The sequence below is a fragment of the Peromyscus californicus genome, unplaced genomic scaffold (genome assembly GCF_007827085.1).
Source record: "Peromyscus californicus insignis strain IS unplaced genomic scaffold, ASM782708v3 Scaffold_4__1_contigs__length_199733344, whole genome shotgun sequence".
Classification (NCBI taxonomy): Eukaryota; Metazoa; Chordata; class Mammalia; order Rodentia; family Cricetidae; genus Peromyscus; species Peromyscus californicus.
The window spans coordinates 190434298-190460312 of record NW_026294562.1 but is presented as its reverse complement, the minus strand read 5'-3'; the positions used below and the strand labels follow the sequence as shown (position 1 = coordinate 190460312).

General features: G+C 39.7%; 1 protein-coding gene across 1 annotated transcript; it reads left to right on the top strand.

Moving 5' to 3' along the window:
* The first annotated feature begins 1323 nt into the window (after window positions 1-1323).
* On the top strand, window positions 1324-26015 carry LOC128095034 (zinc finger protein 665-like). Its single transcript, XM_052713695.1, has 6 exons — window positions 1324-2155; window positions 3479-3602; window positions 3854-3944; window positions 20014-20098; window positions 22305-22431; window positions 23340-26015. Exons 3-6 carry the CDS (start codon window positions 3874-3876, stop codon window positions 25274-25276), a joined length of 2220 nt encoding a protein of 739 aa, XP_052569655.1. The 5' UTR covers window positions 1324-2155; window positions 3479-3602; window positions 3854-3873; the 3' UTR covers window positions 25277-26015.

Below are 26015 nucleotides of genomic sequence, written 5' to 3'. Positions count from 1 at the left end.
GAGGGGGAGAAATATGAAGAGAGGGGAACCAGGTGCAGTAGCCAGGAGGCCAAAGGTACAAAAGAGGTGGGTGACCAAAATGTCTGGATTATATAGGGAAGAACCTCTGGGGACAGGGTATCCCAGTCCCTGGGCTGGAAAGGTCAGGGTAGAGGTCGGGGTATGCCAGCCATACCTGTATCAGGTAGGGACTGAGGGATGCTGGGAGAACCTGGAGACCAGGTCCACTTTGATATGTTAAATAGGCACCTCAGTCATTTGTCCCAGGTTTGAAACTGACCTCTGACTTCCTGAGATATCTATTTCCTCTTAAAATTCTGAGTTCCTGAAACATCTTTCCCCAAGGCAATATTGCGAATAATGCATTTCCAGATATTTGAATGACGATAGTGGAGGTCTGTGAGGGAAGGATAAAATAAAGATGGCTTTTTAGTGTCACTTCCTTTGCATATTGATGGAAATGATTATACAGCTTTCCATGAAAGCTCTCCAGAGTGAGTTACTGTGTCTAAAATTTAGAATATTTCAAATAAGTGTAGAATATACAGATAGAACTTCTCTTTTACCTATAACTAGTGCTACTTGCACGGAGCATTTTGTTTTGCTTTATCATTTTCTCTGACCAAGCCATCCAGCTCCTCTACTTTGTCTTCAAGCCTGATAGTCTCCTTCCTATTGGATCTCTTTGAGTTATTATTAGATTTGTTGCATTTTTCATTTTTTTTCCATTTCAGTTTGGGTTTTTTTTTTCAGTGTTTCTAACATTTATTGAATTCAATTTTTATAATCTACATTGTCCACATTTCGTAATGTCATTTGCTAATGTTTTCTCACCCATCAATCATTTTGCTCCTATTCTCTTTGAGTTCGTTCACATGCTTTGGCCTCCTTGAGCATGACGCTGGTTTTGAGTTCTGTATAACGGATATCATTTAAATTGCTTTCCTTAGGGGACGCAGCTACAGCTTGTGATTTTAGTCGGTGGAATTTTGTCTTAGTTTTTAAAGGGGCTCTAGTAAGCCCTAGCGCTGCAAACATGGCTCTGGCAGGCCTTGCCCTTCTCCGACTTCCTCTTAATTGCTAAAATACATTAAAACACATTATTAAAGCTAGCCACCAAGGTCCATTCCCGTATTTGGCTACTTCCTCTTCCAGACCTTGACTACCAAGGTCTAGCTATCAAGTATTTAACCCCAGCAATCAAAAGCCCCCTTTGACTAACCTAATTAACATGCTCAATCAAAATATAACACTGCATTTCAATCCATTCTAACATAGACGCCCCCCCCCTTTTTTTCCTCTTAAAAATCACACATGCGATGTCATTTGCTGATGTTTTTCTGCCTGAGTCAGAGACCAGCCACTTTAATTTTCTCCACAGCTTAATAAAGGATCTCTGTGAAAATAGGTGTTAGGATGTGGTTTGTGCCTAATCCGGGGTCAGGGAGGGAGCACCCTGCTGTGGGCGGATCCCTTCAGTTTTAATATTGCGTTTTGGGAATGGAACAAAAACAAATCAAAATTTAGGGTGTCTGTGCGTTTTTAGCACAGAAAGCGGATATTTCAAGATGAGCACGTAGGCAGGATAATTTGTATCAGATGGGGTCAGAGCTCAGGGTCAGAGGCTGGGTTGCAGCCTCCTCCTAGATGCAGTTCTGGTCTAGGCTGGCAGCAAGCATGTGGGGAGGCTGTGCAGAGCGGGTCCAGGGCAGCCTGACAGCTGGAGCTGTGTGGAAGGCAGCCCGAGACGGAGTGGGCGGGGCGAGGCTCGGGGAGGGAGGAGGGGGGGACTCACCCACGCAGAGGGATGATGAAGAAAAGAGAAAAGCTCAGTGTACTGGGAAAACTAATTAAGAAAGGGAAAGCGTCTGACCTGAGCCAGTTTAGAAGAGCCACGTGACCAGATCCGGGTTGTAGTGGGCGGGACCAGGCATGAGCTCTAAGGAGTTAGTCAAGAGTGACAGGAAAATCCTCCATTCACTGTGGGAACTCGGGGAGCCGCGTAGTCCGGAATCCGGGGCGGAGGACACTGGCTTCCCTAGGAGGACATGAAAACTCCCGGTAGCCACAGGTGCCACGTCCGGTGTCCTGGGAAAGTCACCAGTCAGCAGCGCAGTGGCGGGAACCGCAGCCCGGCGGCCCTGGAACCTCCCAGGTCAGAGGAGCTGCGGGGCTGGGACACGGGAGGGGAGGGACCGGGGTGTGCTCGCGGAGGCTGCTCAGAAGGACACAGCTTTCAAATTTCTGTTGTGGATATCGTACCATTGTCGGGAAGTTTGAGGTGCTATACACTGAAGCTTATCCTGTTTGTTTTTTTTTTTTAATTTTATGGTTGCCAGAATATTTTCATAAAATAACCTGGTAGATAAAGCGTTCGCATTATGTGCTGTTAGCAAACACGGTTCTATTTGCTATTCTTGTAGCAGTTACAAAGCTTCTGGAATTTAAATTCATCCATGCTTTCTTAGCTGGCCTCTTCTACCACGTTCCTATTCAAGAGAGTAGCCTTTGCCCCTGGGACTAGGCACCCAAAGAGCTTTGTAGATATTAGCCACTTGAGGAACCAGTGCAGATTTGATTGAATCAGAAAATACACCGTGACAGGACAAGACAGTGCAGAGGTTCCTCCATCTTGTATTCTTGCTGAGGCTGTTTCCAGGGTTAACTAGAGTCTGATTTTCTTGATGGAGAATGCCATGGAAAACTACCAAACTCTATTCTAGAAACCAAAGGTCAGGATGTCCTAGCTAATCTATCTTACTTAGCCTTTGTTAAAACTGCTTTTTTGTGGAGAACCTCCCCCAGCTAACTTTTTATTCTAGCTGCCTGTGTGTGCAGAGGAATTCCCCCTCGGGCAGGCTAACATCCTCTCTTAGCTTCTGTTAAAAACTGCTTGCTTCTGTTAAAAACTTCCCCTACAACTGCCAAGCAAGACTCCTGGACCGAGGTCTCTGCCCTTAAAAACTCACGTTCTGGATACTTGGAGCCTTGCCTAGGACCCTGAACACTTGAGTGTGGTCTCAGCTGGCTGGAATACAGACTTTGAGTTGGCTATAAACTGTTGAGTGCTAATCTCTCTTAGGCTACCCATAACAATACTTTATCAAGTGCCACAGTTATGGTTGTGAACTTTTACTAAGCAAACTTTTACTCGCTATTAATTTTCCATTCCAGATGTATGTGTTCTATGATGTAAATGCAGCATTCAGAAATACGTCTTCACGTACTAAGTACTTAATGTTACCTCTTAGGTCCAGACAAGGGCAGTATGCATGCTGTGAGAGGATATCAGTCCACACTATTTTTATAGTTAGAAAATTCAGTATAAATGAAAACAAAATTAAAAGGCACCGTTTGAATAATTTTAATTACTCACCTAGATCAGAAAACAATGTTTCCTTGACTCAAGCAAAACACTTTGCCCATGTACCTGTGGCCAAACTTTTTTTTTTTTTTTTTTTTTTTTTTTAAATTTCAGGGTTTGTTGACCTTCAGTGGTGTGACTGTGGACTTCTTGTGGGAGGAGTGGGAATGCCTTGACCCTGCTGACAGGGCTTTTTGCAGAGATTTCCTGTTGAAGTGCAGCAGTCTGGATTCTGAGGGTGAGAATAGTTTCCTTGCAGTCTTTTAGCTTCTCTTCATGGTTCCTGAAAAAACTACTCTGCATGTGTGTGAGCTGTGTGTGAATGAGTCTCACATCTCACAGAGTAAAGTGAACTCCTCAGAGAAAGAGAGATATTTTATTTTCTTTCTCCTTCATGTGTATCTACTTGACAGGTGTTAACACATCTTTCATTTTTTGTCCCATGAAAAGTTCCAGGTGCTTTCTGAAGAATCTCTTTCCTGTGTGCAGGTCTCACATTGCTCAGCCAGATGTGCTCACCTCTGAAGCAGAACAAAGAACCCTGGATGGTGAAGAGAGGAGACAGTAGCAAAGGACCCAGGTGTGTTAGAGGGACTGAGGAAGCGGTAGGGAGGTGACGGGTGTTCTGTGTTTTTCAGGTCAGTGGAAGAAAGGTCACTCCAAGGTGAATTTTAGGCCCCTTTTGATTGTTACACAAAAGTTGTTCTTTGGACAAAAACAAGTTCCTCATACCATAGCCCTGATCAAATCTCTATGTGTTCTGAAGGAAAACATCACGCCCCTGTCTTATTGTTGCTGCTTGCAGTGCCCAATAATTCAAGACATCCAGGTGTGCCAGGATAGTCTTGTGACCAAAGTCATGCAAAAGCTGTAACACTGCTTCAGAAAAACAACTCTGTAAATCATAGAAAACAGTCACTGTTTTCCACAGTGATTTCTTCAAGGTTAAAGTACATCTAGAAACCAGCTGTTCATTCTACTGTTTACCCTAGATGTGGTGATTGCTGGAGTCCCACAACAGAGATGGGCTCCAGGGGCAGTAGAAACAGGACAGGAAATTTGTTTTGACACATTCTGTTTCGTTAGAAATGGTTCTAGAGAATTCGACTCAAAATAATCTCAGGATAGTCCTATTGTAGGCATATAGAAGACTCTCTATGTAAGAATTAATACTCAGAGGCAAATACAATTTTATCTGACTTTGCATGTGAAAAATACTATCTCTCATTCACATCACTGGTTGTGTCTTCATACCAATATCAAATGGTTTTCATTAATTTTAACATAGTGTTTCGTTAGAACAATTCCTTCAGGTTCTGTATCTTTTAAGGTTAATTTCTCCACTTCTAAAATAGTGCCAGCAGGATTTTGAAAAGATTTGGTTAATATATTTTTATTTATAATTCTTTTATTTAAAAAAATTCTTTCCTTTTATATACTAACCCCTGTTTCCACTCTCTCCCCTTCTCCCCCTCCCCCCACACCTCTCCCTCTTCTCCTCATCCCCTCCTCATAGGGGTTAAGGCTTCCCTTGGGTAGTCAACACAGGCTGGCAAACCAAGTTAGGGCCAGACCTAGCCACTTCCCCCTGTATTAAGGCTGAGTAAGGCATCGCACCATAGGGAATGGACTCTAGAAAGCTAATTCGTGTACCCTGGATAAGTCCTGATCCCGTTGCCAGGGGACCCACAAACACATCAAGCCACGCTGGTTAATCTCTCTCTTAATATCTTAATATCAGTGTAGTAAACTCCTGTCGTCTGTCTTCACGTCAACACTCAATGGTTTGCATTGCTACAATTTTAAGGTGTTTCGAAATCACCTCTGGGTTGGATCCTGTCTCGTGATTTTTGAACTCTATGTGGTTTCTCAAAATTTTATAAATCTTAGGGAGATCTTCTCTATTTATATAAAAACAGTGCCTGTACAATCTTGGTACAAATTATGTAGAATCTTTTCAGAACACAAACATCTTTTTATATTCCTTCACATGTTTGAATGATAACATGCCAGCAGTGCTTCAGTGTTCAATATGTCTGAAATAACTGCTGCCCATTGAAAACAAATTTTCTTTGACCCAGGCTGAAAGCAGCACCAGGCAATGGCTTTGTAAAGGCAGTTTAAGTGTTTGTACAAGTGGCAAAATGTGAGTACTGGTTTCCCTCCTAAGGCCTATAACATTCCCCATAGTTGGCTTTCAGCCAAGTTCCCATCAATGTATTTCCTTCTACAGAGCTGACCTCAGTTTGAACCAGAAACCTTCTCTTTCCCACAAAATAGTCTTGCCACTATGACAACAGTAGTCATGCCTTGCCTGGCAGATTGGGATTATATCACACAGGATTCAAATCTGGGTATGTACATTAAGAACGCTGCCCCCTGCCCTGGCCTGCATAGCAGTTTTTGACACTGTGAATGCTACCACCAGGGAGTCCAAGATATTTTTAGATACTGTGAGTGGTCTGCTGACTTCTCAGCAGCTTATTGTTGGTATGTACAAAAACCAAGAGATGTTGTAAGTGGAGTATATAGTTTGGTAAGAGGCCTATCGGATCTGAGCTTCCTCATGAGTATTTCTCATGAGTTCTGTGTTCTCTGTAGCAGGTCCATTTCATTTGCATTCTGACTTTCCTATATTTTCCCCTTTAAACTTTTCTCTGTCCTCCTTAAACTGTGTACCCAGTGATGCATTGTATTAAGTTAGTATGAAGGGAGGTGCCACTTTGTCCTGATTACAGAGGAATGATTCCGGTTGTCCTCCTTTGGTAGTGTTAGGTTTAGGTGTGTCTCATTGTCTTTATTATGCTGAGGTATGTTCCTTCTATTCTCACGTTCTTCAGAGCTCTTTTACTGAGCAAATGTGATATTTTGCCATAGGCCTTTCATGGACCTGTTTACAAGGTCATGTTCTCTCCCTGAGTCTACATATGTGATGTCTTACATCGATTAGTTTGTAGATGCTGAAAGAGTATTGTGTCCTTCACATTAAATCAGCTTGCATTCTGTTTCCTTGTCATTTAGAGACAATCTCTGTGTCTGTGTCAATCCTGCCAACCGGTTTGTGATTTTTCTTTGCATATGCTTGTTTGGGCTCACCTGCTTTGGGTATCAAGTTAAAGCCAGCTTTGTATGATGACTTCTAGAATTCCTTTTCTTTGAGTTTTGTGCAATATTCTCCTTTTGGCATGAATATGAGGTTTGACTGGAGGAAAAGAGAGTTCCATGTTACATCTGTTCAGTCCTGAGACACTGTTAGAGGAAACTCTTCCTGCTTCAGTCTCAGCACTCAAATAATGCCTGCTCTAGTTTTAAGACAGAAAATTGATTTGTTCACTTGTTTCTAGGAACTCGTCCCTTTCTCCTTCAATTCTGATTTATTTGCGTATGACTTTCCACAGCACTCCGTAAGGTAACACTGACGTCACTGGTATACACTGCAATGTCCTCTTTTCTGCTCCAGTCCTAGTACTTGAGGATTCACTCTTTTAGTTCAGATAGGGAGAAAAGTGCTTTGTCAGTCCTTTTGTCTTCACAGAAACAAGTCTATTCCATTGACCCTGTGTGTTGTCTTGGAGTCTCTAGTTCATTAGTTTCTACACAACCTTTCTACATACTATTTCAGATTGACTTCTTTTTATTCTTATTAGCCCTCAGCCACCTAATTATAGACAAATGTCTTTCATAACCAGCCCCTCTTGCTGCCAATACTTCTGAAGTGTCTTTGTCACCCATTTCTGTGTGACTATCTTTTATGAGCTTATCCTCACCCTGACACTTTAAGAAAGTGTCCTCAGTGCTCCATGAATTATGTATCATTTTTTTTCTTAATTTAAGTCTCCATGGTAGCTAATCAAGAAACAGTAAACAAGGGGCTCGAGAGGTGGTGGTTCAGCAGTTAAGAACATTGCTGCACTTGATGTTTCTGGGTTCAGTTCCCTTTACCTGTATGGAGACTTAACACACTCCTGTACCTCAGGTTCCAGAGGATCTGTTGCCCTCTTCTGGCCACTGCAGGCACTGCATGTACAAGGTACATAGACCTATGTGCAGGCAAAGATGCTTACACACATAAAATTAAAATAATAAAATACAACTTAAAAAAAGGAAAAGGAACAGTAAATCATCTGGAGGTATTGCATAAGGTTTCAAGATAACAGTACAAGAGATGACTTGGAGGTTATCACCGCTAGTGTGAGAGTAAGTGTGGAACCTGCCTATGTGATGTGGTAGCTGATACCTCATGTCAGCATTGAAAGAGTTAGGGTGATCCTTATGGGTGAGAAATAAAGTTGTTTGTGTTCATGGAGCCCAGAGCTGGAGAACATCCTGTGTCCACTGTAATGCGGCAACAGCAGAGTTATCCCATTGATGATGTAGCTAGGAACATAGCAGTTAACTTTTGAGAGGATCCTCTCTAATTGTGGAAGAACTTGTAATACAGGATAACGCTGTCACCCAGCATCCGGTCTACAGAGAAGTCTGCTATAGAAGGAAAGTGAATTGTATCAGACACCACAGTCTTCTTATTCTGTAGTGTAATGACAGGCCCCAGACCTCAAACCTTCTGCACTGATCAGTCATGTATGATGTGGAAAGGACATGTTCCCACTCTAAATAGTTCACAATTGCCAAACAGAACTTGATTAAGAGCTGCATGCTAATTGTGTCCTAAGTCGCATACAACAAACTCTTTCATGCTGTTCATATGCGAAATGTGCTGAAACCAAACACATTGAGTGACATTCTCACTGCCACACTCCAGTGCTGTGGTTTGCATTTGAGCTTTTAAGGTCCTGAAGGTCATGCTTGTTGCTCTCTGAAGAGAGTTGGTTGCATGTGGTGCTCTTCACTCGGGCTTTTGATCTTGCTACATTTCACTTTTGTCTCTACATTGCTGTTGAATTCCATGTTGCTGATGTGACTTCCATGAACCTTCTCCTAGAACTACCTTCTGTTGAGAGAGGGCCCCTCACATTTTTATTGCTGTTCATCAAGTCCTCCCTCTGTTGTTAGTTCAAAGATAATGAATTTTCCATGTGTCCTCTGGTTTTTGTTGGGTAGGATTAGTGAAGTTGTTGAGTGATGTCTCTTTCCTTCCTCAAAGATGAAGATTTCCCTCCTATTTCCTTCTATTGTAGATTTCAGAACTATAATCTGTTGTCTTTGTATTGCTTTAACTCTCCTTTTATACTGTGAATTTCCTGATCTCATTTTCTTGTTATTCTTCTTTCTTAGCTCATTGAGTGTCTTTTAAATTCCTCAAGGAATTCATAAATATCTGTAGTTGGTTTCTAGAGATTTATTTGTATTATTTTATTTATTTTGATCTTTGAACACTCTTGGCTATTGTTTGCATTTGATCATTTATGAAATTGGAACATATAATGGAAAACAGTAGAGCAGTTCCTCTGAAATCATTGGGAAGAAATCTAGAATGCATTTGCCCCATGATTGGATATGGTCAGTTGAGAATTCAGTTAATGAAAAGTGGCATTGGCTGTCTCATACTTACCTTAAAGTTCTTCAGTAAGAAATCATGGAAATGTCCATTAATTATCAAGAGAATTATATGAGATAATATATATATATAGTCTACTTATATACACACATATACATATATCTATTCATACATACATACTTATATTATAGTGCCATTATCTATATCTATAGATAGATATATATATCTATCTATAGATAGGGCACCATAATTATGTAAACTAAAAAAACGTTACCCAGACATGCAGAATTAAGACTTACTTTGTGACATAGGATTAACATAAGATATAACATACAGTAACATAAACCAAGAGAATAGATACATGTCTCACATTTCTACTTTCTTTAGGAAGTATAAAGTTGATTTCCACAGAGGAAAATGGTAGCAGCCAGTGACTGAAGGATCTCAGAGTTGTCACAGTAAATAGTGATTGTTAGCCGGGCGGTGGTGGCGCACCCCTTTAATCCCAGCACTCGGGAGGCAGAGCCAGGTGGATCTCTGTGAGTTCGAGGCCAGCCTGGGCTACCAAGTGAGTTCCAGGAAAGGCACAAAGCTACACAGAGAAACCCTGTCTCGAAAAACCAAAAAAAAAAAAAAAAAAAAATAGTGATTGTTAACTTGAGTGTACTAAGAACTGCCTGAGCACCAGAGAGATGGCTCAGAGGTTGTGTGTGGGAATCCCTGCACGAATCACAGCTGTCAAGGAAATAAATCACAAGAAGCAAGAAGAAAAACTCAATTCAAGCCAAGTTAGTTGGTGCTGGCTCAAACTTCTGGGGAATATGACGCTACGTGGTTTATTGTAAACATATTTAAATACAGTACAGTTTAGAAAAACATTTCCTGGTGTAATACATTCTGTGGTGCAGAAGGAAGCATAATTACATCAAAACCAACTAAAGTACATGTCATTTTTTTCAAGGAAGATACATTCTAGAGATAGGCTACATATATTAGTTTAAGGGTCTAGGGAGGAACCTAGCATGCTGTTGGTCATCCAGATCATGCAGATAGTGTAGAGGCCTATAGCACAGACTATAAAATATGTGTGACATCTCCCGTGAGGATGGCTTCTATTGACTGAGAAACAAAGCTAAAGAGAAAGGTCTAGGGAGGGGCAGTCTGGAATGAATATTCTGCCGTATTTGGGGGAGGTCTGTGTCCATAGATAACAAAGGTCACCAGGTTATTAACATTTACGACCAACCTTCTCAATGGAAAACAAGTATTCATTTCCTTTGAGGAGACAACCCTGTGTGATTAATATTCTTGGTTTCCCTAGTGATCTGTTAGAATGACCTTTGTGATCTCAACATCTCCTCTCTTCTAATTTTTTTTTAAAGAAAAGATACTGTAATACCTGCTCATGAGCCCCCCAACAAGGAGCCAACTTCCAATGAAAAAACAATAGGTTTCGTTTATTCCAGCCTAGGCAGGGACCTCCCCGACACCATGTTACAGCAGGTGAAAAGAGGGAAGGCTCTGAGCACTCACTTTAAGGGGTTTATATAGGAAAGGTTTACATGCAGAGGGTTACATATCTTTCGATTAGATGAGGGGGCTAGGGGTGAGGTAGTTCTTTGAAGTTACTGGCTGAACTATAAGCGTGAGGTTACTGATGGCTAACAGGATTCAGGATATCTATAGAGACATAAATTTTTTACTCCCTATGTCCTGCTTTTGCTGAATCCAGGATATATACATTCAGATTTATTGTTCCAGTCCTATTCTCCCATGAGTTCAACTTCTGGTCAGTTGAGTCTATTACTCCCCATATCTTGTTTTGCCAAGTCCAGGACATATAGATTTATTGTTCCAGTCTTATCTTCCCATGAGTTCCACTTCTGGTCAGTTCTAAAACTGCTGGTCAGCAAATACCTTTAGAGGAGGAACGGGGAGGGAGCATCTCTCAAGATGGTTATTGACTTTTCCCTTTCAATACTGTAATAGATGCCGAGGTTGAATTCATTGCCTCTATGGCTAGTCTACTTAATATAGGCAAGCATAAGAGAATTATAAGAATAGCTAACAGAGGAACGGGAAAAGCCATCATAACCAGAATGGCCATCAAAGGTCACTTGAAAGATTTTGTCTATCTCTTTATGTAAACCATTAAACTGACCATCAATAGTATGAGAAAAATCTCACATATTAAAGCAAAACATACTGGGAAATTGTTGGTGACCAAGATTATGCTTGAGCAACAAATAATCTGTAGTAGCTCTTTTTTGTAAAATTGTGATCCTCAATTCACCAATCTGTAGATTAAGTTCTGCTAATATTTTTGCTATAATATTAGCACTTTTCCTAGTCATACAGGCCACTTTTGAGACTTCTCTTTGTATTCCTGTAATAATTCTTGGGTTAGGCAATAAAAAAGCTGCTATTGCTGTAACCATTACAGGATCCAATAGATGTAAGAAATTTTCAGGGAGAGCTTTCTTAATTCTACTGATTGATTGCAAAGATTTACTGAGAAGAATGGGCAAAACAGTATCTTACTGTTTCCTGTCACAGGTGTGTCTTTCATCATCCCTGACCAAAACAAACAAACAAACAAACAAACAAACAAACAAAAACCAAAAAACATTTGGATTCTGCATTGGCAATCTGATAATTAATATGTAATACAGTAATAAACTTAGCAGCGTCATTTTGGGGTCAGTTTTGTAGTGTCCTTGTTGTTTCCTCAAAGTCTCAGCTTGATGAGTTAAAGTCCTGATGTCTCCCCAAGCTATCAGCTTACTTTCCCTCCTGGGACGTCTCCTCTTGATGAATTTGTCATCTACCTTCAGATGTCTCCTTCTCTAGTGGTCTCTGGATGTCCTGGTCAGATGTACTAGGTCAAGAGCCACCAGGGACTTTGTTCGTTTTCTGAAAGACATAAGTTAACCTCACCTCAATGTTAGAACAATCGGTCCTTTCTATTGATTAGTTTCTACATCTTTTCATTTAACATATTGTCTTAGTCAGTGTTCTGTTGCTGTGAAGAGATACCATGACCATGGCAACTCTTAAAAAGGAAAACATCCATTATCATGGTAGGAAGAATGATAGCACACAGGCAGACATGGCTCTGGAGAAGGAGCCAAGTGTTCTACCTCTGGATCAGAAGGCAGCAGGAAGAGAGAGTGACACTGGGCGTGGCCTGAGCTTCTGAAACCTCAAAGCACACCCCCAGTGACACACTTCCTCCAACAAGGCCACACCTACTCCACCAAAGTTATTCCTTTTAAATGATGCCACTCCCTCTAAGCCTACGGGCATCATTTTCATTCAAACAACCACACATGTACATTAGTCTACGTCTCCTTTAGGGTAAAATGATTTTGGGCAGCAGAAAAAGCCTTATCCTTTAAGGTAATTTTTTTTTTTTAATTTAAAGTTAGCAGAGCTAAATAGTATGTGAGGATTTAGATGAGTGTAAACAACACCATCTTTTTATTTTGTAAATTTTTCCAGTTAAATATTTGATGTTGTCATTCCACAATAGCTTGACCCTGTGGATAGTAAGGGATTTAGTAACATGATTAATATTAAAATTCCTCAAATCACTTTTGCTAGCATAGGCAGGGTCATTACTAGTATTTAATTGTGATGAGAGTCCTAAAAAGGAAATGTTTAAAAGACTCTTTTACAAAGTCAGGTTCCAGATGTGTCACAATGGTATGTTCCTGGGGTCACTAGGGCCCCATCCCAGACCTGGGGATGTGTTCTGTAACCGACTAGTCACGGAGAGACATTATTCACGGAGAGACATTATGCACTCCAAGCATAGATCTCTACATATATGATAGCAGAGAAGGTCCCAGACACAAACAGCTGTAGTTCCAGATGTCAAGCTGATGTCCATGCATTACTAATCATGCATTAGAATGCTGTATAATTGTGTCTTTATACCATGTAAAATAATGCTGTTAATAGAGGATAGGCTCTCATGAGCCTTCTTTACCTCCCTTGCCAGAGTCTGATTCTGATCATTTATCAGACCAAGGGCATGCATGAAACTAAAAATAAACAAAACATATTACATTAATAGTGGTCATTAACTGTCTTAGTTAGGGTTTGTATTGCCGTGAAAAGACACCATGACCACGGCAACTCTTATAAATGAAAACTTGTAATTGGGTTTCAGAAACTTACAGGTTCAGAGGTAAAGTCCATCATCATGGCGGAGAGTATGGCATGAGAGCATGCAGGCAGACGTGGTGCTGGAAAAATAGCTGAGAGTCAGTCAGCATGATAACAGGAAGTCTACTCGCACCTTGGGCGGTATCCTGAGTATAGGAAACCTCAAAGCCCACCCCCACAGAGACACACTTCCTCCAACAAGGCTATACCCACTCCAACAAAGCCATATGTCTTAATAGTGCCACTCTTTATGAGATTATGGGGGCCAGTTACATTCAAACTACCACATTAACCTGGTAACACACACTTTTAATCCCAGCACTTAGGTGGCAAAGGAAGGTAGATCTCTGTGAGTTCAAGGCCACCCTGATATAAAAAGCAAGTTCTAGGACATCCAGGGCTACACAGAGAAACCCTTTCTTGAAAAACAAACCAAAACAAAATTAAACCTAAGGCTTCATTAATTTAAGATTTGTTATCTTTAAAATTTAGGGCAAGTTAATTTTGAGCTTAAGAAGACTCCTACTAGGTAAAAGGGTATTCAGAAGTACCTGAGAAATGTTCACAGAAAATTTTGAGGAGAAAACAGTTGGGTTTTCCCATTCAAGCATGAAAGTACATAGTTAGCTGATACTATAAATGAAGCAAAGAATGTACAATATCAAAGAATAACAGTTTCATGGAAGAAGTACTTGCTGGAAAGCTCCAGTTTTTACCGCATTTTGTAGACAGTCTGATATAGCAGATTCTCAGGCTGTCCCGAAAAAAATATTAGGTGAAAACTTCAAAATAATCTAATTTTTTTATTGCATTTCTGATTTAACCACTTCTGTCTTTGAAGGTAATTTGAGAAACATGCAATTTGCATTGCTTGACCACCACATTACCCAGAAGGAACATTTTTAACTGTCTTTTTAAAAGTAATCAATTTATTTTTATTTTATGTGCATTGGTGTTTTGTCTGCATGGATGTCTGTGATGGTGCCAGTTCCCCTGGAACTGGAGTTTCAGACAGCTTTGAGCTGCCAGGTGGGTGCTGGGAATTGAACCCAGGTCCTTTAGAAGAACAACCAGTGCTGTTAACCCCTGAGCCATCTCTCCAGCCTTTGAAAAACTTTCTTGATTTTAATTTATTTCTGTTTTTATTTCTACGTCCACCCAAGGCATGTTTACATTGTTATTTTTAAATGTTGGTTATGTGGTACAAAAATACAAAATTTAAAAAGTTTTAAAAAGTGAAATTTTAGTAATAATAAATACAAAGGAATTTGGGCTTTCAGTGCCTTCAATGAGTAAATTTTCATTTTTGATGTAAAGGATGAATAATTTTTTTTTAATTTTGCTAATCTTCTGATCATTGCATTGATGCATAATTTGACCAGGAAACAGCAGGGAATGCATTTGTAGTCTCCATAAAGATAACTCATTGGTTGGGAGCAGCTTGTTACCAACAGTGGCCACAGCTGTTCCTGGTTTTCCTCTAGGCAGGATTTTCCTGCTTTGTTCTCTGGAGACAGAGGTGCTGGCACTTCAGTGTCACTGTCATACTTTGATAGGACTGGATCTGTTATTTTATTTCTTATTTACCTTGTATTTATTTTTTAATATTATATTTTCCCATTTATTCAATTCTTTTCTCATGCAATATATATTTATTACAGTTTCCCCTCCCTCTATTTCTCCCAGCCCCTCACCACCTCCCCTCCTCTCCAGATCTACTCCTTTTCTGTCTCTCATTATTAAAGAGCTGGCTTCTAGGAGATAACAACCAAACATGGCAAAATAAAATATAATAACATAAAACAAAAAACGGTCACATCGAGGCTGGCGAAAGAAACCCAACAGAAGGAAAAGAGCCCCAAGGGCAGACACCAGAATCAGAGACCTACTTGTTGACACCCTCAGGAGTCTATAAAGTACTAAGCTGAAAGCTATAATATATACACAGAAGACCTGGTGCAGAACCCTGTAGGCCCTGCACTTGCTTCTTCATTTTCTGTGAGTTCATATGGGCCTTGTTCAGTTGATTCAGAGGGCCTTGTTCTCCCAGTGTCCTCCATCCCCTCTTACACTCTTCTGCATGGTTCCCTTAGCTCTGAGGGGAGGAATTTGTCGGAGACATCTCATTTAGGGCTGTGTGTTACAAGGTGTGTGTGTGTGTGTGTGTGTGTGTGTGTGTGTGTGTGTGTGTGTGTGTGAGTGAGATGTCTGGCTGTGGCTCTCTTATTTGTTCCCATCTGCTGCAGGAAGCCTCTCTGATGATGGCTGAATAAGGCACTGATCTGTGAATATACCAGGGTATCTTTAGGAGTCATTTATTATTTTTTTGTTTTTTTTTTTATTTTGACCAACAGTGTTTGATTTTTTTCACCCTAGTTCTCTGGGCTATTTTCTCTGGATCTTGGTCACCTAAACAGCGTTGGGTATGGGTTCCATCTCATGGAGTGGGTCTTAAGTCAAATCAGACATTGTTTGGCTACTCCCACTCGTTCTGTGTCTTCATTGCCCTAGCATATCTTGCAGGCAGGACAGATTATAGATCAAAGATTTTGTGGTTGGGTTGGTGTTGATGTTTCTCTTTTGGTAGCCTGCCTAGTACCTTCTTGCACCAAAGATACTAGAATGAAGGAGTGAAGGCTCCAGATGGACTCAAATTCTCCGTGTTCAGAATGAGTTGTGTGGATGTTGTCCTCAGCAGTGGGGCCCACTGTCGGTTTGCAGAGCACAACTCATTGTCATAGCAAAAGCCTCAGTTTGGGAATTTTCCATGGGTCCCCCATGGCCAACAACTCAATTGAATGCAACCCAGTCTCTCTACTGGAAGAATCATTTGGTGGAAAGAGATGGCCATTTGGGGTTTCAGGTAAAATGTGTTTCTGGTATTGGGAGCTGATACCGAGGAGTGTGGATATGCTATGGTCCTGAGGGGGTTCACAAGAGAGAGTAGAACAGTGTTCAATAAGGACATACTTATTTCATCTGCTGGGAATGGAGAGAGACAGTGAAGAGAGGTCACCACAGATATCCTGCTATAGTGCTGGGGATGAGACTCCTGGGTTGGATCTAGGGGAATGGAAGGAGAGGGGAAGATCTACAGGCAGTCCACCTACTTTCTTGGCAGGTGTGGTCAGTAGCTTAGCAGAGAGTGTCTGCTGGGGTTGGAGGCTGGGACATAGCAACAAGTGTGGAAGGGAGGTTAGGAGCGGAAGGTCTGTGGGATCCACAGGAGATGTGGGCAGACGGGGAAGGAAGGCTACAGCAGGTGTTGTGTTGTGGAGTGAGGGGTGAGACAGACAGGGTATTGGATCTGAGGAACAGAGGGGGAAGGAAGGATCTGTAGGCAGTCTATCAGGGTTTCTGGTTAGCAGGGGTGCCTGCTGGATTTGGAGTCTGGGATAAAGCAACAGATGTGGGGGGTGAGGTTAAAAGGGGAAGATCTGTGGGATCCACAGGAGATGGGAGCAGGGAAGGCTACCACAGGTGTTCTTTACCTTTTATTTTTAAGGCAAATAACATTAGCTGAAGTAGTGCACTAAACCTTTTTTCCATTTTTGTCTCTAAGCTACTCATGTCCCATCTGTTCCAATTTTCTGTTTCCTATTCCTCCCTTGAGAACCTCATTCCAAATGTTTTCTTCTATCTTACCCTTTCTATAATTCACAATCCTTCTGCAGCATTCCTTTTCTCTCAGTTTAGGTTGATTTCTGTTCTCAGTGCTTCTCTATCCTTCCTGTGATAATTTATATATGAGGTCAGTTAATGTTAGCCTCAGTCCTCCTTCAGGATAGCCATTTTGGGCAAGGATGTGCAAACTGGGATTTTATAGCAACCCAACATGACTGGATGTGTCTGATTCTTCCTTAGTCCACCCAAGAAACTGTCATTCAAATTTAAATAAACAACAGAATCAGTTAAAATATTTAATTGTTGGGGAACATCTAATACAATTTGATTAAATGTAGCAAGTTCAGACCATTGAGCTGTACATGTGGGAAGGGTACAGTCTTTTTTGTGGAGCATGTGGAAATTTGTATATGTAACATGTGTTCATTGTCCTCTTAAAGAGACATCTGTAAAAACATTAAAGTAATCTCTGTAAGATTTTTTTAATGTAATGTTAGATAATACTCATAGGGTATCTTCAAAAAATATTAATAGGGGATCTTTTGGATAGTGATTGTCTAATGAGCCCAAGTAGCATGCTAATGCAACCCACCAGTTATCAGTGTGGAACAAATAATCAACCTGCATTTTATTTAGTGGCACACTGATTTCTGTGGGTTCTTTACCACAGATGTGTCCTTCCCATCATTATTAAGTCTATAAGTTCTTGTAAATAAGGAGTTATAGATTATTGCATAGAATTATGACATGACTGAATTTTTTTAAAACCATTACCATGTTGATGTGTAATTCCAGCTGCAGATGAAGACAAGGAAGGATAGGTAGTTAATAAAGAAGTAAGGGATTAATTCAGAGTTATTGCTTCAGCCGCAGCTTTAATAAGCTAATCATCCACTCTGGTTCAGGTGTGACACTTCTAGAATTGACCCAGGAGTCTCCAGCAGGTAACTTCAAGAGCAGAGCTAAATCCTCCGTAGTGATAGACAGATAGGAGGTATACCCAAATGGGCTAGAGAAATGGCTCAGCAGTTAAGAGCACTGCTGCTTTTCCTGAGTTCCTGCGTTCAATTCCCAGCAACCACATGGTGGCTTACAACCATCCATAATAAGATATGGTGCACTCTTCTGGCCTGCAGGCAGACATACAGGCAGAGCACTATGTATCTAAAAGATAAATAAATCTTAAAAAAATAAGCGAATGCAAAAAAAAGTATACTCAATTGACATGATTCCAAAATTTAAATTTTTCTTTTAGTTTATTGACTTTGAAAGTCACGCACTCATTTAAGTCTTTATTAGATGAATAAGAGAAGAGAATGTCATCCATATAATAAATCACTAATACCTCAGGAAATTTAATCAGCATTGGCTTAAGTGTTCTATGTCCTAGTTACAATTGTTCCTACACTAGAGATTGGGCCTGTTTTGATTTCTCCCAATGAAGGGACCATTAATCAATCTAAATTGAGTTATTTCTGATGTGAGGGAAAAACAAATGCCAAAAAACTAAGTTCTGGGGCAGCCAAGCTAGCTCATGCTGCAGCAGCAGAGCCCCGCTCATCGTTCCTTGGAATTGATGTATTGCCTCAGATGCCTTTCTTTGTTCTAAACGAGGCCAGACCCCAGCCCTGGAAAAGACAGTAGGGCTGGAGGGCTTTGAGTTCCACTCAGTGTAGCTGGCCTGGAGGATGAGTAGGATGAGTAGTCGTAGAATCCATTTGGCCAGCCCTACCAAGATGTGTCAGGCAGAAATTTTTTTCTCTCATTTATTTATTTATTTTTCATTCATTCATTCATTTATTTATTTATTTATTTTCAATAATTGGCAGGGATTTTATCTCCCCTTTTTAGGGGCTCTCTTTACATTAGTTCCTGTGCATACAAAATTGCAGAGCTGTAGCTCTGAATATATTGCTTTTCTGGATCTTAACAAACATTTCAATAATTGTACAAAGTGCATTCTTGCAAAGCAGTGAGAAGAACCCATGTTAATTCCATTCTCTCACTTATGGTTGCCAGCCATTGGGCAAGAGGCTGAGTTTCCTGAAACCCTAATTTATGTTCAAAGAAAACTTTTATCTTTTCTAAGAACTGCACTTCTCTCTTTGATATTTGTGATTGTCCTGTGACCATGTGACTGTTTCCATATGTACTTTTGGGGAAAATGTCAGTATTTTGCTGCTGGGACTTGCATCGATTCTGCTGATGGCTGTTAGTAACATAATCATTTATACCAGTCCTTTGTCAGTCAGAGTGTCTGTCCGTCCATTTCCTTGTATACTTTTATTTTTTCATTTTTTTCCCTGAGTGCCTTCAAAATTCCCTTATAGAAGTAAAGTCATCATTATTTTGGCTTATTCCTAGATCTTTCTTAAGCAACCTGAATGGGTCAAATTCCTAATTTACTTCTCAAATTGTCATAGATTTGTAGGAAACTAGTCATCTTGTGTGTTAGTTTTGTATTTTTCAATAATAACTAAAACACTTGTCAAGTCTTAGAGTTTCCCATGGCGTCTGTGAAGAGTTTTGTGTGTGACTTTATCATCATTAAAGAGGAGTTTGGTGCCTTTCTTTCCTACCTGTATCTCCTCTTTATCCTTTGTTTTATTCAGATTTCTCTAGCTCACTCTTATGCCTCTGGATTAAATCGGACTGGAGAACACATGCATCTTCCTCTCCTTCTAGTTTTCCTGCAAATGCTGTTCATTATATCTCGGCACCGTATGGTTCGCCTCTGTGTGGCACATGTGCCCTTTACTGTGTTCGGCTGTGTTTCCTTTCTTCCTAGTTCCTTTAGGAGTTCATCACAGAATCTTGTTGGACTTTGTCTTAGACGTTTCCATTTCTTTTGAGATTTTCATCTCACAGGGCTTTTATTTCTGATAATGACGTTTTAAAAAATATTCTGTTTGGTAAAATTACTGATAGTATTTTTCTTCCCTCCAGTTAAAAATAGTGGATTGTTGTTTTTGTGAGTTGGGTATGGTATCTCACCCCCAGCTCTCCTCTGTTCTTCTATTCTTTATGTAAAATGTTCTTATTACCTGTGTTATCGTGGATAATTTTCTCAGATTTTTATATGTATAATTTACCTCCAATTATGATCTTTAGTGCTGCTTGAGTGCATGGCCTTTGTTATTTCATAACTTCCTTCAAATGCACGTCCTTCTTCAAGAATTTTAAGAGCTTACATTTCTGGGTGCAATGATAGTGTTCATAGTTTTTTTTTCATCACTATAAATATGTCTTCACATGCTCTCCTCTCTATAGAAATGTTGACAATACCTCTGGCATCATTTTCATTTGGGGGTTTTGTTATATAGTTTAGCATTGTCTGTAACAGGGTTGTATTAATTTTAGCTTTTCATTTTTTGACACCTTGATGTGAAATGTCAAGAAGAGTTCCAGTCTTTGTTCCTAAGACAGAAACTCAGAGAAGAGCAACAGGGAAAATGGATGCTTCTCCAATAAATGTTCCCCAGGTCAGTGTCATGTCCACATTTCTTTGGAAATTTTTTTAAAATCAAAACCATGCAAGCCTTTAATTCCCTGCCTCTGGTAAAGCTCTCTAAAGTGTTTATTTCCTATCATTTTTTTCTTTTTTTCCTTCTGATAATTAACATTAAACCTTTTAAATTTTTCTCCTACAAAGCTCAGCCTTGTTCTGTTTTATTACTGTGAGGAAATATATTTTCCATTCATTTAAGACCTGCAATTCTGAAAGATTCCATTGTGAATGATGATCAAAGAAATATATTGATGCCCAGTTCCTACAGAGGATGGACTTGGGTCTTTTAGTGAGGAATGAAGGTCTCATGTGCCACATAGGTTTCATTTCAGGGATGATAAGGTTTCCAGACCATATTATGAAAGTGGTCATGGAAACACATGACTTTTGGTTTACATCACTGGGCTATTTATGGAAAAGTAGAAATAGAAGAGACTCAGAGTCTTGAATCCTAGTAGTAACTATTTCAGTACTTTAGAGAGTACAGATGATGGAAGGAGTATGTGGTTTGCTCTTGCTATAAAACTGATGTTTCTGAGAGGAGATTTAGATTGCAGTACAGTGGATTATTTCTTTGCTGTCTGATATCACACAGTGATGATGGATGTGTTGACACCTGAAATCTGTCTGTCTAAGGATTCTGATAACAAAATAAACTCAGTGTGAAGTTCTCAATAGACAGATCAGTATTTTCTCTTTGTCTTTTGTTTTAGTTTTCAGCCAAGGTGTAAGCAGTCCTGTCCTGACCTCTATATTGCATTATGTGGAATATATTAGTAAGAATTTTCTAGAGTTATTGACTCAGTTCTGTGAATAAGCCATCAATTTTCAAGAGTAAATGAGTGTTCCTCTTAATTACTTTGCTCTCTTCTTTGGGCAGAGGAAGGCTCCCCCCAACCCTGTATGTTTCCTTGCCCTGAAGCTATGTATTTTTATGATCAAACCAAGCTAGTGGGTGTAGATGTATCCAACCTTCTTATTAAATAAGAAACACAGAACCAATGCAAAGAAGAAAGCCAAGAGGTCAGAGCTAAGAGCTAAAACCTTACCCTTCCTCCTGCGGTGGTCCTACCTCTCCGAACCAGAGCTACCCCTGTGTTAAAGTCTTTATATAGAGTTCCTGTCCTGCCTTCTCATTGGTTGTAAACCCAACCACATGACCGCCTCCTCACAGCCTGCCTGTATAGGCCTCCAGGTTTTCCATGATTGGTATTAAGATTAAAGGCATGTGTATCCAATAATGGCTGTATCCCTGAACACACAGAGACTTACCCAGCTCTGCCTACCAAGTGCTGGAATTACAAGCATACGCTACCACTGCCCTGGTTTCCTATGGCTTGCTAATAGCTCTGACCCCCGGGCAACTTTATTTATTAACATACAAATAACATTTTAATACAAATAAAATATCACCATAAGTGGGAACTCATGAACTTTAGACCAACAGCTGTGGAGTCTCCATGGGACTGGACTAGGCCCTCTGCATATGGCAGACAGTTGTGTAGCTTGATCTGCTTAAGGGGCCCCCTGGCAGTAGGATCAGGATCTATCCTACCTATGGTAGGACACCTTGCACAGCCTTGATGCAGGGGGAGAGCCTTGGACCTGCCTCAACTGAATGTACCAGGCTCTGCTGACTACCCATGGGAGGCCTTACCTTGTCAGAATAGAGAATGGGGGTGATTTGAGTGGGGGGAGGCTGGGGGTCAGGAGGAGGAAAGAGAGGGGGATATGTGGTTGGTATGTAAAATGAATAAAAAATTTCTTAATAAATAAAAGAAAGAAAATGCAATATAGATTATGAATATTCTAGAATTTATCTTTTATTAAAATTATTTTTTTACTTTATGTGTATGGATATATTTGCCTGAATGTTTACATAAGTAATATGTGTACTTCCTGTAGAGTTCAGAAGACAGCATTAGATCTGATGGAACTGGAGTTATAATCTATTATGCCGTGCTGTGTGGGTTCTGGGAACCAAACTGGGGTCCTCCAGAAGAGGCACCAGTGTTCTTAACTTCTGAACCATCTCTGCAGTATTATTAGAAAACTTTTGTCTTTGAATAATGTCACGCCTCATCTGTATCATGAAAATGTCTTTAATTCCTTAGGTCTCTTTTATTTAGGAAAGCATTTTATCCAGCAGCACATGGTAACTGAGTAATTTTCCTTTACAGGGTCTGTTGACATTCAGGAATGTGGCTGTGGTCTTCTCCCAGGAGGAGTGGGAATGTCTAGATTCTTCTCAAAGGGCTCTGTACACAGACGTAATGTGGGAGAATTACAGCAATCTAGTTTTTGTAGGTAAGAATGCTTTTCTTGTAGAATTCCTGACTCCTCCTTTGTATTTGCCTACTTTGTAGGTATGTAAAACTCTCTGATCTGTCTAGAGGCTACCAGAAATAAGGGAAATTCTGATAACTATAACCATAACCATAACTTTACATTTTCAATGTTCTCTTCACGAACAACCAGTGCTACATACTGTATGATCTCTCCAGTCCTCTCAACTAATTTTTAATCCTAACTTTGAGTTCAAAGAAATTGAATATTCAAAGTAAGGAAATGCATTTCAGTGCACTTAGTTGTTGGATAATTTGATTTTTACTCTTGGATTAAGCTAGTCACCTATTTCAGATTTCAAAAGAATGAAGAGATTTTAAAATAGAGAAAGAGCTGTTGGTGGTGTGCATATTGTTGTTTATTTTTTATTTTTTGAGATATGGTCTTTAGTCCTGGCACAGCATGATTTTAATCCTATCTCTAGGGAGGCTGAAGCAAGTGGATCTGGTGAGTTCTAGGCCAGCCTATGTTACATAGTACGTTCCTAGGCAGTGAAGGCTACACGGTATGATTCTCTCAAAAATACAAATAAGAAAAAAAGAGAAGCATTTTCCATATGATTGTTAAGAGAGCTCTTTTCTCAAAGTACATTATTGCTCCATCCCTCATTTGTTCAACCTTCTGCAAAGTATGAAGATTAGGTAAGTATGAGAAGGCTATTATTGGTCCTTGTGGTTTGATAGAGATCAGAGTGGTGGTTCTTCTGAGCATCCATTTAATGATAGTGAAATACAAAAGGCCTCTGGTAAGAGTTCTGTCCCTAAGAATTGCTAATTTATTTTTCTTAGAGAACTTAAGGATGTATCAGTTATTGGATCTGTTTAATCAAGCATCAATCTTTATTATTCCTAATTATGCTAATTTTCCAGAGAACCATTGCATATGTAAATATGAGAAGGTCTTGGATCAAGGCTCAAAGCATATTGTCCACCAGCATGTGTATATCCAAGAGAAGTCTCACAAATGGTCTGACAAAATGATTCATGAATCCTCCCAATGTATTCCTTATAAAACAAGTGATACCACAGAAAACTGCCAGAATTTCAGAAGTGGTAACCACAGGTATAACTCTGTTGAGTCATCAAACCTGAAGAGACATGGAAGTGGGAACACTGTAGAACAACAATACAAATGTAAAGATTATGGGGAGTGTTTAAATTTGTGTTCCACCATTAGCCAGTATCAAAGAATCCACACTGGAAAGAAAGAACCCAAAAATACAGAATATGATGAAATTCTGGACGTTAAACATGAACTCACATTGAAACAAATCCATAATGGAAAGAAACCATACCAATGCAGGAAATGTGGAAAATGCTTCAGGACCTATTTAATCCTCAGTAGACATCAGAGAACTCATCCTGGAGAGAAACTCTATAAATTTATAGAGTGTAATAAATCCTTTCTACATTTGTCACACCAGAAAGTACACCACAAAATCCATTATGGAAAGAAAACCTATAAATGTACAGAATGTGGCAAGTGCTTTTATCATTCATCAGGTTTTAAAAGACACTATGGAATCCACACTGGAGAGGAGACTTACAAATGTAAAAATTGTAGAAAATCCTTTATCTGTTCCTCAGGTCTTAGAAAACATGAGAAAATTCGTGGAAGAGGGAGGCCTTATAAATGTAAACAGTGTAGTAAGGCATTCTATAAATTGTCACACCTTGAATACCATTACAGAACCCACAGTGGAGAGAAACTTTACAAATGTAATGACTGTGGCAAATTCCTTTCTACCTCCTCAGGTCTTAGAAAACACCAGAGAATTCATACAGGAGAGAAAATTTACAAATGTAGTGAATGTGAGAAATCCTTTACCTTTCGAACATCTCTTAGACTCCATCAAAGGATTCATACTGGAGAGAAACCTTATAAGTGCAATGAATGTGACAAATCCTTTATCCAGAAAGTCAACCTTAGAACACATCAGGCAATTCATACAGGAGAGAAACCTTACAAATGTACTGAATGTGAGAAATCTTTCACTGTTGGCTCAGGTCTTAGAAGACATCAGACAATTCATACTGGAGAGAAACCTTACAAATGTAGCGAATGTGGGAAATTCTTTACCATTGTCTCAGATCTTAGAAATCATCAGAAAATTCATACTGGAGAGAAACCTCACAAATGCAGTGAATGTGACAAATGCTTTATCTGGAAAGCTGATCTTAGAACTCATCAGAAAACCCATACAGGAGAGAAACCTTACAAATGTAGTGAATGTGACAAATCCTTTTCCACTTGCTCAGGTCTTAGAAGACATCAGAAAATTCATACTGGAGAGAAACCTTACAAATGCAGTGAATGTGAGAAATATTTTGTCCAGAAAGCCAACCTTAGAAGACACCAGAGAATTCATACAGGGGAGAAACCTTATAAATGTAGTGAATGTGGGAAATCCTTTAATACTGGGTCATATCTTAGAACACATCAGAAAATTCATACAGGAGAGAAACCTTACAAATGTAGTGAATGTGACAAATATTTTATCCAGAAAGCCAAGCTTAGAATACATCAGAAAATTCATACAGGAGAGAAACCTTACAACTGTAGTGAATGTGACAAATGCTTTATCCAGAAAGGCAATCTTATAACTCATCAGAGAATTCATACAGGAGAGAAACCTTACAAATGTAGTAGATGTGAGAAATCCTTTTCCATTGGCTCAGTTCTTAGAAAACATGAGAAAATTCATACTGGAAGAAACCTTACCAATGCGCTGAATGTGACTAATCCTTTATCCAGGAAGCCAGGCTTAGAACTCATCAAAGAATTCATACAGGAGAGAACCTTATAAAAGCAGTGGATAGAGCAAAGTCTTTGCCAACCTCTCAGGTCTAAGAAAACATAAGAAAATTCAAACTGGAGACCAAAGTTTTCATATTAAATAATGTATAAAGCCTATGCTTTTTATCCAAGCTCTGTCATTATGGGTCACTGCAAGCTCCACCCTAGAGAATCATGAACATGAGAAACTTGTGAAAGCCTTTAAGTAATGCTCAAATCTTAGAAAAATTCAAGACTTTATACTGAGGAAAAATTCTGGAACTGTGACATTGTAGGAAAATTTTTGTTAAAACATTTTACTTTTTCAACCTCAAATACTTCATAATGAAGACAAAATGGAGAAGTCTAAAAATGTGCTGTTGGGTAGCAGTTTTCTGGAGACTGAAGCATTCCATCCTGTGGGGAAGCTGATTAGGACAAGAAATAAGCCATTTAAAAAAAGCTTCAAGAAGTTCCTGAAACTGACAGGATTCACTATGCTTAATCCCATGGAAGAAATTTATACCATTCTTGCTGCTTAGAAGAGGCTTTGACAAATTAAGCCAGTAAGATACAGTCCTCTTTAACATGTAGGTATACCTACAGTGTGTAGTATGCTGTGAGTATCCACAGTTCAAAAACTGTATTTCATGCTGACTTGGAGTTTCATGATGACAACTGTCTTTATGTAACTTTTGCTTTTGTAAGCAGCTCCAGTTCCATATTTATGTGAGTAACCCCAGTAAAGCCCATTGGTTCAACAACATGGA